Source organism: Symphalangus syndactylus, chromosome 2, assembly GCF_028878055.3.
Source record: "Symphalangus syndactylus isolate Jambi chromosome 2, NHGRI_mSymSyn1-v2.1_pri, whole genome shotgun sequence".
NCBI lineage: Eukaryota > Metazoa > Chordata > Mammalia > Primates > Hylobatidae > Symphalangus > Symphalangus syndactylus.
Window position 1 is genome coordinate 53,092,146 of NC_072424.2, and position 16,273 is coordinate 53,108,418.

General features: G+C 38.7%; 1 protein-coding gene across 4 annotated transcripts in view; it reads right to left on the reverse strand.

The window, feature by feature from the left end:
* COL19A1 (collagen type XIX alpha 1 chain) overlaps positions 1-16,273 on the reverse strand; it is a 338,738-nt gene that overhangs the window by 300,540 nt on the left and 21,925 nt on the right. For all 4 annotated transcript variants that reach the window (XM_063618674.1, XM_055257198.2, XM_063618677.1 and 1 more), the window contains exons 3-4: positions 5,028-5,102; positions 3,717-3,816 (exon numbers count right to left, since the gene is read on the reverse strand). In XM_063618674.1, coding sequence (XP_063474744.1) covers positions 3,717-3,816; positions 5,028-5,102 — 175 coding nt within the window. The remainder of the gene's footprint in view (positions 1-3,716; positions 3,817-5,027; positions 5,103-16,273) is intronic.

A 16,273-nucleotide genomic window follows, 5' to 3' on the forward strand; every position in this document is an offset into this window, starting at 1 on the left:
AGGCAGAAGGCCGTCAGTTTGCCTTGATGGGAGGTTGACAATGGACTTTCAGTGTTGCTGCGGGGCTATATACATAGCCCCACCATGTGTCATGATCTTATTAATGATGTTATGTTAACCTCTGATTCTCTTACAGATTTAGAAGTGGCAATGCTCCCCTTGCCTAGGATTGGGATGATGCTGCTGAGCCAGTCTTTCTGGTAGCCAAGCAGGATAATTAGCAGGCATAAGCCCTACAGGTAGTTGACAAGAGGTGCCCATTTAAGCTAGATGTGCATGTGACCACAGATAGTTTCAGTTATGGCCTATGGCAGTGCACAGAGCACCGGAGAATATCAGTAGGCTTTTGGTCCCAGCTATGGAAGGGAGCTGAGCTCTGGTATTCCTTGATAGAAAAGCAGTTAGTAATAGCAGGATGGGTGCATTCATGGATAACAACGCCCCGGACTGGGAAGCAGTTAGTAAGTGTCTATGCTGCCCTTCAGGCTCATAAAAGCATGGCAGAATGGGATATAGTCATCATGCAGAGTGTACCCAACAGCGTGGTAGGTACACTCATGGGTAACAACCCCCTGGATAGGGAAGGTGCAGACATCCACTTTAGCGAAGTGGGGCCCCTACTTGCAGCAGTGAAGTATGCTGAGTACAAGTCCCTTAGCACAGATTTACAAGAGGTCTTGAAGCCTATAGGCCTAACGCAAGATAAGGCCATGGAACCTGAGGCACCCCCACCACTCCTGATGGAGCATGGTATACAGATAGGTCTAGCCAGAGGACTGCTGCTGCCTTGATTGCTGCCGCAGTCCAGCCTAACACTGACAACATATGGTTTAAAACCAGGTGTAGATAAAGTAGTTAATAAGTTGAACTCAAGGCAGTGTAGCTAGTGATCACCAAGGAGGTGACACCTGTGGTAATCTGAACCGATGCTGGGCAGTTTATCAAGGCTTAACCTTGTGGTTCATTGCCTGCAAGTTATAGAATTAGCTAGTTAGTCACTGACCCATGTAGGGCCAGGCCATGTGGCCAGATCTATGAGAGGAAGGATGACCTTCTCCAACCAGGTACAGAGATGAACAGTAATCTGTTATTGCCTACCCCAACACCCCTAAAAGTAGGGAAACAATAACAAAAAAACCTGGTGTTGGCCATGGACCCTCCAAGCCCCTCACTGTAGATGGCTGGCTATTGTGGCCCCCTGGGGGGAGATTCTGCAGTATAATTTACAAGTTACTCCTTGGAAATTTAAAGTGTGGCCTCCACAATTAACCGTTGGTAGGGGAATGGCCGGGGAAGGGACCCTCCTCCAGGGAACATATGTGCTGTCTGTGTGGCCTCTCATAAGCTTCCCTATAACTTTAGCACGGGTACAGGACCCAAAAGAACCATGGACAACTGATAAGGTGTGATACTATTGCCCAGAGCAGAAGCTCTTGGTTACTGCATTGTTATCCAGAGATAAAAGGTGACTTGTATTTTGCCTGAGACTCACGATTTACCCTTGTTAGTACCTGTGTTTTGGACCTGACAGATGTCTATCAGGAAGGCCCCTGCAAAAGCAGTCTTTGGAAGTTTTACATTAAGCAAGGCTCAAGGCATTGAATATGCCTAACAGGTATCAGACCAACATACTCATTAGGTCTCTCCTCTCATGAACCTCACCTGGGATATGCCAGAACAATAAAAGGAAACTCAGGCACAGAAAGCATCCCCGTTTTCCATATAAAACATATATGAGAATACCATAAAATAGTATCTGCCTTTTCCCATGCTGACTCTGCAAAGCAGCTTATTTACAAATATATAAATAGCTGCAACTTTACTCCAGTCTCATTGAAAAATCAAAATGGCATCATGCAAGAGAAGCATCCTAGCATACTTGGCTCAATAAGTGAAATGTAAGTGGAAATGAGCCAAGCTACTTGATACTCACTGGGCAGCTCAACCAGATACCTCTGGTTTCCTATAGTGGAGGTACCAGGTTCTGCTCCACAGAATCAGAGAATTCACTTACATTCATTACCCATGGATTGGGCAGTGATTTAGAACCCAAAATTCGGAAAACAAATTCCAAGTCTTGCCTAATATTTATAATCACATAAATTCAAAAAGAAATAGCATTGTCTAAATGTGGCAGCAAGTTTTCCAATGTAGCTATGTAAAATTAGCTAAGTCTTCTCACATGTAGTCCAATGAATTTTAAAAGGTTTCACTCCTTTTGCCAAAATCCTTTTGCCATTTGGCCAGAATTACAGGGGTTTAAATCCGAAAGAAGGTGGGGAGAGAAAATGCATCTTAATTTTTAAACAGAATGTATCGCCTTTCTTAAATTTATTAATTAAAGTTATCTACTACTAGTTAAGAAACATCTAAATATATACATGTAAGAAATACTGCGCCTCTCATCTTTTCTTTATGGCATATGCACACCTAAGCATGGAACTGCTGTGCCCTGAGAGTTTAATGCCTGCTTATGAGACCACCCAAACAGCGGCTGCCGTAGCGCAGGTCCATACAGTTACATCGGCTGAAGTGTCCCACCTAACAATCGCCCATTATATCCCCTGATTTGAAATTCCTTCCTTCCTTAATATTCTTGTTTCCTACCAAGTATTTAGCAGTTTACTTTTAAGGAACCATTTCGGTCATTAAATGAAAATTACCAAAAGTATCACCAAATAGGTTTGAAAGAAACTTTTCTCAGGGAAAAAGTGTAGGTTATGAACCTCATTTACACAGAATGTCTGAGCAAGGGCAATGAGATGATTAATGCTATTTCCCTTTAAGAATTCAAATTTTGAGATTCTCCACAATCTTGTCTGTCTTAAATATTAGGCTACTGCCCAGGAAGTGAAAACATACACACATATTTTCACACAAAAACATTTGTGTAGCATATTAAGCCAAGTAGAATTTTGATGGGTTTTTATTGCAGTATATTCATACATGCGAATATTCATCTTGGACTCCAGGAATAATTAACCCGACCATATGTGCTACCTGCCTGCCTGATAACTCAGCTTTCTGAATTACTATCAAGTCATCCTTTAATTATTGCCAACTATATGGGAAATCATTGTTGCCCTGTATGGTTGCTGACCAATTGTCACTATTTGAATGGAAAGTGATTTTTTTTTTTTAACTCTAAGTGTATCTGTAGAAAAAAGAAAGAAAAAGTAAGGGAAAACTTTGGTAAATCTATTTTAAAATTAAATGAGCATCAAGACCAAAAATAAAAGCACAAAACAGCTTTTTATTTACTATGTACTCTGTACAATAGATAAGATGAACATCTAAGAGCTAGATTCTTTTATTTTAACTTAAGAAGCATCATAGAAAATCTAAAAATTTATACAATAAATATCAGTCTTTTGGCTCTGAATCTATATAGTGCCTTATGTTTTAATGTTTACATTGAAAAACCTAATATTGGTTATGTCTACTTTAAACATAAACAATATTTCTTCAGAAATGGATTTAATTACTAATCTCTAATGATTGTGCCTTTTTCTGTACATATAAATGGTATTTACACTGTAAAGATTAGATTGCAATGATTTTTATAAACAACAAATACATTAACAACACATTTACCACTGCATTCCAGTGAGGATGATGCTACTGAGAAACTATTTTTAAAACAAATTATTTGAAATCTCATTAGAAAATAATTTATGGAGTATTATTAAACATAAAGAAAATAATTTTTTACTTACATAGTGTCTCGAATAAGAAGTGCACTTCCCAATTTGAAACAGGTTTTATCACTTTCACAAAATGCACGTCTTAGAGAAAAGCTGTCTCCTAGATCAAAACCTGCAAAATGTAACAAATGATTCAATTTAATAAACTAATAGAAATGTTAATTTCTAAACAGGATTTTGTGTTGCCCTTATCTATTAATTGATCTACTTCAAATGAAATCTTGCTGCTTGGGATCAGCAAAATTTCTTGATTTTATTTTTCTCCTTTTAGGGTAAAAGAGAATGAAATTCACTTTGCATATAGAACGTGTAGCCATTTTTCTAGAAAAAAATCATGAATATATTTAAAAAAAACTCAATTTTAATTTCCTTTGACCTAGGAATTATCTTAAGTAAAAATTGGAGTAACTCATTGCAGAAGCTCTGATGTCTAAAGTAAGAAAATTAGATTAAAAATAGTACAGCCATTCAGTTTAAATCTAAGCAGCCTTTTACAAAATTATGCTTTAAAGAAATGTGTATTGATGAGAGGAAATGTGTACACATGAAATGTAATATAAGAATTATAACTGTGTGTGTGTCACACACTCATTAGCATTTATGTGGGAGACAGAGAACAGGAGGAGGAGGAAAAGAAGGAGAAAGAAAGATAAGAAAGATTTATGAAAGGAAAGATAACAAGGATTACCAAAATGGTAATCTTGTCTTTATCTGGGTGGTGACATCTTCCTTCTCACAAATATTTTTCTTCTTCCAAAATTTCTACAATGGACACAACTTTTATAATTATAAATAACTTTTTTTTTCTCCAAGAGGTTGAGGTATTGTTGATCACAGATTAAACATATAGAGCCCTGCTCTCAGAATTTTTTCTACATCATCTACCTTAAATTTTTATGGGTCGGGCGTGGTGGCTTACACCTGCAATCCCAGCACTGTGGGAGGCCAAGGCAGATGGATCACTTGAGGCCGGGAGTTCAAGACCAGCCTGGCCAACATGGTAAAACCCCATCTCTACCAAAAATACAAAAATTAGCCATGTGCCTGTAGTCCCAGCTACTTGGGAGGCTGAGGCAGGAGAATTGCTTGAACCCAGGAGGCGGAGGTTGCAGCAAGCTGAGATCACACCACTGCACTCCAACCTGAGTGACAGAGTGAGACTCTGTCTCAAAAAAAAAAAATAAAAAGAATTCTTAAAATTGTTACGTTAATGCTATGATCTTAAATTGCAGTATCAAAGATTCACCTATAATGTATTCCATATCTAGCATTTGGTGATAATTTTACATAAAATATTACTTTGCAAAGGATTATATTGCCTACCTGAAACTTCAAGTTTGTTTATGTCGTCATATGTCAGCTGATGTCCCTCTATTCTCAGGATAGGGCATGACTCTTCTATTTAAAAAGAAAAAAAGCATAGAAGATTTGCATTATGTTTTCTATCAAATTCTTCAAATGAATTTTAATTACACAGTACAATCAGAAACTTAAGATAAAATGGAAATAAATTAAACCATTTATTAAATTTCTGTAAAATGAGGATAAGAACATTACCCACCTCAGTGTTTTTGTGAGGGTTACATGTGGTTACTTATGTAGAGTGCTAAGAACACTGCTTGGTTCACAGTAAATACTTGTTAGTGTTAGCCATTATTATTATAACTATTATTTGAACACTTTATGTATCCTTGACATTTGGAAATAAGCTAGTTTTAACATCATTAAACTTTCGTATTCAAAGTACAATAGTAAAACAAAGGAACTACTACTATATTTTATCACAACTTTAATTCAAGTTTTGGTGTTGGGTGATATTAAACTTTAAAAACTAAAGGGAACATATATGGAAGTTATTAAAATAAAATTTAAAAAGCAAAGATCTCTACCATACAAAAGTGGCCTATAATTTTAAAAAAAGAAATAAAATCATTGAGAAAGTTTACTTACGTGCTACGGCACTTAGTGATATTCAGAGAAATAAAAGATAGTCTCAACTCAGTGAATGTACATGTTTAATACTACCACTACACACTAATACAGTAATGGATATGCACACACCAATTTTTCAACATCTTAGGATATGTTTAAATTGAATCAGGCTAATTCAGTTAATTCAGACAAAATTACAGCCAATTTTTGAATTGTGCCAAGATAACTGTACAACTGGACAGTTAAGACCATTAGTTTAAGATTTTAAACTAAATTGATTAAATGTTTTGGCATCATGCAATCACAACTTTAATTCTCTATGTCTAAAATTGATGTTTGGGTTTAATAACTTAGAAGTTTTTAATATAGAGAGGAGATAAACTACTTAAAACCAAATTGAAATTGCTGATTCACCAGTTCCCCCTTCATTTAACAAATATATCACAGACCTCAGGCATGGCAACAGGGTATCATCTTAATATATTTAACCAGAAAATAAATCAGATTCTAAATAATGCTACCACCTAATCAAATTTAAAAATAAGAAGCAAATATACTGCAAAAAACATTTTGAACACAATTTGTAAAGTAAGTGAAATTATAGTACTGAGTACTTTTAGATATTACTTAGCTAATATGGAAAATTGCTATCTCAGAGATCTTAATACAATTGCAGGCTCTATCTAAATAATAGTAAAATTATTAGAGATTTTGTAAACATTACCAATTAATGATTTGGATTAATAGTCATTTTTATAAAACCCAAGCACCTCATTTAAGATCTGAACACTAAAATCTATAAAACATGCCTGAGAGAAATTAAAGACCTAAATAACTGAAGGGATAAACAAAATGCTTAGAATGCAAGACTTAAAATTGTTAAGATGTTAGTTCTTGGTTTTATCTCTAGATTCAGAGCAATGCCAATTAAAATCCCAACAGTATGGGGTGTGTGTGTGTGTGTGTGTGTGTAAAACTGACAAGCTGATTCTCAAATGTATATGAAACTACAGAAAACAAGCTAAAATAGTAAAAGGCAAAATTAAAGAAGAATAAGCTAGAGAGCTTTAAACTATCAGATACAAATTTTTTTATACTGTGGGGTTGGTACACATACAGAAAAACACAAACATAACCCAAAACGTATGGTCTCCTTATTTACCACAGAAAGGCCACTTGATTCAGTGGGAAAAGGATGGTGATTTTACTAAACAGTGCTGGATCAATAGAATATCCATATAGAAAAACACTGAATGTTGAACCTTACTTCACACCATGCACAAAAACTAACTAAAGATAATCATAGAAATAAATATGAAAGGTAAAACAGTAAAGCATCTACAAGACAACAAAGTCTTCATCAACCTGGGATAGCAAAGATGTCTTGAAAAGAACACAGAAACCATTAATCACAAAAGAAAAGATTGCTAAGTTGAAATTAAAATTAACATTAAAATTAAAATTAACATCTTTACTCAAAAGACAACACTAAAACAGTAAAAAGTCAAGCCATAAATTAGGAGAAGTTACCTCCAGTCCAAATATGCAATAAATTATCATTTCTAGAATATACAATGAACTCTCACAAATCAATAACAAAAAAGATTGAAAATCTTATTCTAAAAATGTGCAAAAAGATTTAAACACTTCAAAAAAGAGAATATCCAAAAGTTCAACCCACATATGAGAAGGTGCTCAACCTCATTAGTTATCAGGGAAATGCAAAGTGAAACCACAGTGAGAGATCACTAAATGGCTAAAATTAAAGCACTGAAGATGCCAAGTGTTGATGAGGATATGGAGCAACAAAAACTATTCTACATTGCTTGTAGGACTGGAAATTAGTACACTTCAGAAAACTGGCAGTATTTACTAAAGCTAAATATATATGAACTGTATGACTTGAAAATTCAATGGAGCAAGAGAAAGGAGTGCCAAAAAATGGGTGTAATGGCCCTTTTAGGCAAGAATATTCATGGCAGCCAAGTGTTGATGAGAATGTGAAGCAACAAAACCTCTTCTACATTGCTTATGAGAATGGAAATTAGTACACTTTAGAAAACTGTTTGGCAGTATTTACTAAAGCTAAATATATATGAACTGTATGACTTGAAAATTCAATGAACCAAGAGAAAGGAGTGCCAAAAAATGAGTGTAGATGGCCCTTTTAGACAAGAATATTAATGGCAGCGTTACACATAATAGTTTAAAACCAGAAACAACCAAAATGTTTATCAACAAGAAGGAGCAAGATAATTAAATTGTGGCATATACAATGAAAAACTGTACAGCAATAAAAAAGAATAAACTATTGATACATGCAACAACTAGATAAATCTCACAGATATAATATTAAATAGAAAAATGTCATTCACCCAAAAAATATTAACGAGACAGCCAAGTGGGAGGGGGTCCCTGGAGAAACTCCAACCAGCCTGCCCACTGAGGTGGAGCCTTGGGAAGCTCACACTCTTTGCAGTGGGGAGGAGCCTGGCCCTTCCTCTTCCAATGTGGAACCTGGGATTTGAACAGTCTGGCGGGAAGTGCTCTAGCAGGCACTCTGGCCTAGAGAGAGTCCCTGTTTCCCTCTTTCCTTCCTTTTCACCCAATAAAACCCTGTCTTACTCACCATTCAAATTGTCTGCAAGCCTGAATTTTCATGGCTGTGGGACAAAGAACACCATCTTTAGCTGCACTAAGGAAAAGTCCTGCAACATTTTTGGTGTGCAATATGGGGGCTCAAGACGTGGTGAGTGAAATGAGAACACAAAACCTCTCACTGTGGCTTTCTAAGCCTTTTCATCCTTGGACTTCTGGGCTTATGGGAAACCACACCACCACCCCCTGTCACTCCCTGAGGTTGGGAGACTTTTCCTGGCCTTTTTCTTCCTTTTTCAGGACAGACTGGTGAGCAGCAGCTCCAAGCCGATCCCCACACCCTGCGCAGGACTAGGACGCATGGCTCAAAGGTCCCCCACAGCCAGTTGACTGGTTCCCAGCCACAGACTGCTGCCACAGCCTTCCTCTTCCCTGGCTAACGGGTTTAACTCTTTTGGACAGTAATTAAGCTTAATCTTTTCTCCCTGGTGGAGGAATCAGTTGCATAAGAATAAGAGGTTCTTCCTCAAGCATTAAAATAATTTTTTTCTTTCCTCCTCTCCACTCCATCAGCAGTTAAGCCTTAAAGATATTTTCCCCCTTTGCTAGGCCAGATTCCCCAACAATAACTGTTTATTTTTTCTGTAAAGCTTAATTGTGAAACAGGATTTGTGGGGCTAGTCTTGGGCTGTGGCCAACTGGTGTGCTTTGTATGTCTCTATGGTTTGTGCTGCAAGCCTCATCTTGTTTTACATCCTGGGGGCATGGCCTGTAACTGCTTGGCAAGGCTTTGTTTAGCAATCCTGCCTTAGGGAATAAGTTTCTTTCTGGTTTGATATCTGCATGTTTTCCCAGGCCTGTCCTTTAAAGGGCCCCACCCAGCGACTGGGTTTTCTTCTGCATGTCTCTGTACTGTGTGTAAGGCCTGTCAAAAGAGCTCTAATTAATTTGGCCTAAAGAAAGACAAGCGCTTAGATCAAATATTTTTTAAAGGGAATATAAAATCTGTAGTACCTTTTAGTTCACATGACTTTAATCTTTGAGAAATTAAAAAAGCCTTGGAGATTATTGGTAAACTGCAGATCAGATGCAAGGTTTGCTAAGTGTTTTAAGGTTACAAACTGCTTTTTGGGTTTTGAGAACTGTTTGACTTGCTGGCTTCACAACTCTTAAGGCCTGGGGACATATGGAATAACCAGGCCCTTAATTAAGAAAGCAAACCTTGGCTGCAGTTAGCACACAAAGCAACTTACCAAGTTTTATCTTAAAGTTAAAGATGCTAGGAATTACTATTATAACACATAATTGAAACTACTGTCGATGAAAAGAGTCAAATTCCATAGAGTATTTTCAGAGATTTATTCTGAGCCAAATATGAGGGACCATGGCCTGTGACACAGCCCTCAGGAGGTCCTGAGAACATGTGCCCAAGGTGGTAGGGGTACCACTTGGTTTCATATATTTTTAGAGAGGCATGAGACATCAATCAAATACATTTAAGAAATACATTGGTTTGGTTCAGAAAGGTGGGACAAGTTAAAGTTGCAGGGGGCGGTGCTTCCAGACTATAGGTAAATTTAAACATTTTCTGGCTGACAATTGGTTGAGTTTATCTGAAGACCTGGGATCAATGGAAAAGAATGTTCAGGCTAAGATAAAGGATTGTAGAGACCAAGTTTTATTGTGCAGAGGAATCTCTCAGATAGCAGAGTTATAAAATATTTATCAGACCTAAAAGGGTACCTGGCTGTTAGCTGATTATCTCTTGGATCTGGAAACAAAGGAAAGAAAACAAAGGAGAAAGAGGATTTTCTATAGAATGTGGACTTTTCCCACAAGAGATTTTGCAGGGCAATTTCAAGGTATGGCCAGGACATATTCTTTGGGGTAAAACATTGTAATTTTCTTCCTTGTTATGCCACAGTCAGATTGGAAAGTAAGTCACAATATACAGGGTTAAATAAAACCCATCTGATGAGAATTTATGGTTTGTAGGGCATGACTCCCCAGACTCCTTAGAAAGGAATCTGGGCAAGATAAAATCAGAGTTTAGTCCTCAGTTGCTATTTTAAGTTACTGTAAACCATTAGGGAGATAACCAAACTTTTTTGTCAATTGTGTTTCTAACTGTAATTACCCTGGACATTTTGCTATTCACAGACGATTGTTGTCTTTTATTAATCCTTTTCAAAAGATGGTTTCTAATAAGCTATAGAACTGTAACAGGTGCTCTGAAATATAGGTTTATGATAACTTTGGAAATTGTAACCTTTGGAATAAAGGAAAATAGTACAGGACTCATGAAGAGCTGAAACATTCACGAATATCAAGCAAAACAAGAGTTAACTAAATGGACTGAACTCAGCTGAAGCAACTTTTTTGACTTTTGGTTGGAATATTGCTGATCCTTGTTTGGGTTTTCATAGTCGAGGAAATTTATTTTGAACTATTTACGGCCTTTAATAATTGAGTAAGCTATACTCCTATGAACAAAATTTGGAGCATGTTTGTTTCTCTCTGCCTGGTTCCTATAGAATTTGGAAACTCTCAGTGAGTATCCTCAACTTATGGTAATATAGCCATTTACATCAGTGGAATAAGAATCCATTTTTCTTTTGTGGCAGGACACAAGTGGAGAAAGTGGTTGTTTTACCAAGGCTTTGACTGGAAGGGTATGCTTCCCTTTAAGGAGTCAATCTCAACTTGCAGGGATGGTAGAAGCCCAGTTGCCTCATACCCTTGTCTACACAGTTCCTGTACAGGGTTCCTGACCTGGAACGGGTTTAACTCTTTTGGACAGTAATTAAGCTTAATCTTTTCTCCCTGGTGGAGGAATCAGTTGCATAAGAATGTCACTTTCTAACAGATCTAGGAGCTCCAAGTTTATTATGTGACCTTAAGAGGAGAGGATCACTCAACTTACAGGTATTGGAGGATAAACTCATGGCTGAGCTCAGCTTTAAAAGGTCTTATCTGAGATTCCTTGGGGAACAGGGTTCCATCAAAGCCAATCCAAAAAACGTATGTAAAAATAATTATGCTTGCTATATTTTTGCAAATAATCAGGCCAAGTATAAAAGTAAAGTCTATTTTGCAAATCACTCAGTCCTATGATGATTTGTTTTTTAACAAAAATGAGGACCGGAGAGAGAGAAATCATGTTTCAAAACGTATCAGATATTTGTCATTAAATTCTAAACTCACTAGTTGTTTTTAAGTTTTTGCTTACATTTTAGGCTAACCCTGCTTGTTACTGTGAACCAACCAGCAGTCTCTAGCTGCAGCTCAGAAAGAACAAAAGGGATGGGTAATGTAGAAATCTGGATCAATATTCTAGTTCTGAGCAATTATCCTGCAAATCCTGCCAAGCAATTGGGATAAATAGGATACCCATCACTCGGAGGTTTCCTTTTTGGGAAAGTAAGACCAAGAAAGCTAACCAAAGCCAAGTACCATGCATCCAAATCTTAGCAAGCATAACTATAGCTACCAGTCATCTGGGTGTCTCACAAGACATCCTTTCCCCTCCCTTGTTGGAGGAGGACTCAGTTCCACAGTTTTAACTTAGCATTCAGCTTATGATAAGGAGTCCATGCAACCCCCTCAAGACAAATTTTCATCCCAGACTCAATTCTGTAAGCCCTAGGATAGAAAAATGAATCTGAGGGATCCAGAGGCAGACAATAACGGAAGTTAAAAGGTACAGCAAAGGTGAGCATGTGTGACTGATTCCTGCTGATTAAGCTAACCCCAAGCTTCCTGTTTCATGTATAAAGGCCACATTAATATCCATGGCATAAATGAGGTGTAGGGAACTCCAAAGCTACTGACAGTTGGGGGGACAGAGGCATAGGTGAGACTGGATAATTCCTATTCTCTAGGTCCTTCCTGTTTCATGGGTGAAAGTCACTTTGGCACTCATGGCGGCAGCTGCCAAGGTTGCTGTGACTTGGGAATGCAAGTATGGAAGAGGGAAAGAGGACATTCTTCTGTCTCTCCCTCAAGTACCCCAGGTATCTGCTAGGAAGAGAAGAAAACCAGGCATGCCTGCTCCCCTCATTCTAGATGTGTAGCCATTCATCTTTAGTCTGTACCCCTTTCAAATGCATCCTGAATCCCTGGGACTCCTTTAAAAGGTGCCCTCTTATTTTCCTTTCTTCTCATCTGTCCTCTCTTCACTGATAGGTAATTGTGTCTCTGTACTATGTGACAGTCCCCTCAGATGCATCCTTCAAACTAAAAAGAGTTAATTTCCCAAACCTTAAACTAGTTGGCTTAGGATTGGGCTCCGGGAAAGGGAACCCAGAAGCCCAACATGCTGGCTAAAGGGTAAAGTTTTTTTTTTTTTTGCTAGTTGGGTGTTTGGCCTCCCTCTCTGTGCAAACTGGTGAAAGGCCTTGGAATTTTTGAGCTGTCCTTATCCCTCCCCTTGTTTCATTTTGATACGTGTTTTCTAATAACCGGGTTTGTCTGTTCTTGCCTTCAGGCCATCAGACTCCAAATGGTCATGCAACTGGAGCCTCCGACAATGGCCCCTTCTGCTAGGAACCCTTAGATAGGCCTCAGGGAGCTCTGACTTCCGTTTCCCCAAAACAGCACCCCCTATCAGCAGGAAGAAGTTGAGATCAGACTTCATCCTTATCCTTAATGTAACGGCAATTAGATGTACTTTTTTAGACGGAGGAATGAGACAGCCAGGTGGGAGGGGGTCCTTGGAGAAACTCCAACCAGCCTGCCCAGTGAGGCTGGAGGGCAGCCTTCCTTGACCACTCTGTGTAATAAATAACCTCTTCTCCCTCACATATATAAAATTACCAAACATAGCTAATAAAATACAGGATTCCCAGTTAAATGTGAATGTCAGATAAATAAAAATATTTTTAGTACAAGTATGTCCCACACAATATTTGGAACATACTTATACTAAAAAATTATTTATTGTTTAAACTTCAAATTTAACTGGGCATCCTGTATTTTACCTGGTAAACTTAGTCATACGGCCACACTCTGTGACGCCAGATATGATGGTAGCTTGGACTAGAGATGACACTGAAAATGGAAAACATCTTCAATTTCATGGGAAGGAATTGAGAGATACAAGAACCAACAGGAGATGATAAGGGATTGAATGTAGGGAGGAGGGAGATTAGTTGACTGAAATAAATCCCACTAGAAAAATATAAGAAAACTTGGCGAGGAGTAAGTTAATCTATAGTGGGAAAGAGGAGAAATTAGAAATGTTAAATCTCACATGCCATTAAGAAATTGAAATGATGGAGTTATCAAATAGACAGGAATGGAATTCAAAAGACAGGTGAGGGCTGTGAAGTACATTTGGGAGTGAATGACATATAAATCCTATGTAAAACTGTGTCCAGAGTTGGTTCCTTCTGGTGGGTTCTTAGTCTCGCTGACTTCAAGAATGAAGCTGCAGACCTTCGCAGTGAGTGTTACAGCTCTTAAAGATGGTGTGTCTGGAGTTTGTTCCTTCTGATGTGTCCAGAGTTTCTTCCTTCTGGTGGGTTTGTGGTCTCACTGACTTCAAGAATGAAGTCGCAGATCTTCGCAGCAAGTGTTACAGCTCTTCAAGGTGGTGCAAACCCAAAGAGTGAGCAGCAGTGAGATTTATTGTGAAGAATGAAAGAACAAAGCTTCCACAGTGTGGAAGGGGACGCCAGTGGGTTGCCACTGCTGACTGGGGTGGCCAGCTTTTATTCCTTATTTTTCCCCACCCACATCCTGCTGATTGGTCCATTTTACAGAGTACTGATTGGTACATTTTACAGAGTGCTGATTGGTGCGTTTACAATCCTTTAGACACAGAGCGCTGATTGGTGCGTTTTTACAGATAGCTGATTGGTGCATTTACAATCCTTTAGCTAGACACAGAGCACTGATTGGTGCATTTACAGTCCTTTAGCTAGACACAGAGCGCTGACTGGTGCGTTTATAATCCTTTAGCTAGACACAGAGCGCAGATTGGTGCATTTTTTACAGAGTGCTGACTGGTGCATTTATCATCCTTTAGCTAGACAGAAAAGTTCTCCAAGTCCCCACTTGACCCGGGAAGTCCAGCTGGCTTCACCTCTCAAAACCACAGGAGAGATGAGATCACATAGTGAGTGAGATAAAAAGAGAACAGGAGCAAGGGGTATCTCCTGAGAAATTGTAACATATCACTTGTCCATTTTTCCTGCTTTGGTTTTCCTATTTCTTCATATCTTCAGAATTATCATACATGAAATTATTATCATTATTACATGTAAAGTCACGATTAAAATCTGTCTAGTCTGATACAAGTTCTATTTAGCAGTCTTCTCCAACATGCGTTAAGAAAAATAATTTTCTTTACAAATAGTGACAAAGCTCATGGCACTTCTTTCCTCCAGGTTAGAGTTGGGGAAGATAAAGAGCAACAATATACCATAGATACAGAACTGGCTTGTTTTCCTTTCATAAACGAATCAAAACAAGAGCCTTTAGGCATTTTGCATTTTTTAAAAAAGGCTTCTTAAAAAAAGAAAGTCTCTTTGTTTCTTTGTTACTAGTTCCCCTCAGCCCCCCTGTACACATCATACTTTGCCAATATATCTGACAAAGGAATATCAAGTATATCAGGTTGGGAAAAAAAACACTAGTTAACAAAAAATAGGTAAAGTAACACTGGACAAGAATAAAACAAAAATAATACGGAAGTGTGAATAAACAAGAAAAAATGGGAACACTACTTTTTTTTTTTTTGAGCTAGAGTCTCACTCTGTCACCCAGGATGGAGTGCAATGGTGTGATCTCAGCTCACTGCAACTCAAGCAATTCCCCTGACTCAGCCTCCTGAGTAGCTGGGATTACAGGCACAAGCCACCACGCCTGGCTAATTTTTTTGTAATTTTAGTATAGATGGGTTTCACCATGTTGGCCAGACTGGTCTCCAACTCCTGACCCTCAGGCAATCCGCCCACCTCGGCCTCCCAAAGAGATGGGATTACAGGTGCTCTCTTGTTTTTCCTTTCTTCTCCTCTGTCCTCTCTTCACTGATAGGTAACTGTGTCTTCGTACTAGAGGACAGTCCCCTTAAATGCATCCTTCAAACTAAAAAGAGTTAATTTTCCAAACCTTAAACTAGTTGGTTTAGGATTGGGCCTCCGGGAAAGGGAACCCAGAAGCCCAACATGCTGGCTAAAGGGTAAAGTTGTTTTTTTTTTGCTAGTTGGGTGTTTGGCCTCCCTCTCCCTGTGCAAACTGGTGAAAGGCCTTGGAATTTCTGAGCTGTCCTCATCCCTCCCCTTGTTTCATTTTGATACGTGTTTTCTAATAACCGGGTTTGTCTCTTCTTGCCTTCAGGCCATCGAACTCTAAACGGTAATGCAACTGGAGCCTCTGACAATGGCCCTTTCTGCTGGGAAACCTCAGATAGGCCTCTGAGGGAGCTCCACCTGCCATTTCCCCAAAACAGCACACTGTCAGCAGGAAGAAGTTAAGATTGGTCATCATCCTTAGCCTTAATGTAACGGCAATTAGATGTACTTCTTTAGAGGGAGGAATGAGACAGCCAGGTGAGAGGGGGTCCTTGGAGAAACTTCAACCAGCCCGCCCACTGAGGTGGAGGCTTGGGAACTTCACACCCTTTTTAGTGGGAGGAGCCTGGCCCATCCTCTTTCCTGTGTGGAACCTGGGATTTGATCAGCCTGGTGGGAAGTGCTCTAGCAGGGACTCTGGCCTAGCGAGAGTTCATGTTTCCCCCTTTCCTTCCTTTTCACCCAATAAAACCCTGTCTTACTCACTATTCAAATTGTCTGTGAGCCTGAATTTTCATGGCCATGGGACAAGGAACTCATCTTTAACTGAACTAAGGAAAAGTCCTGCAACATTAATACATACTGTGTAATTCCATTTATACGAAATTCTAGAGACTATACAACTAATCTGTGTCAGTGTAGTGGCTACCTTGGTGAAATGTTAACTAGGAGCAGGTACACAGAAGGCTTCTGGGGTTTTGAGAATGTGTATTTAGGTCTGAGTAGTAGCTACATAGGGGTATA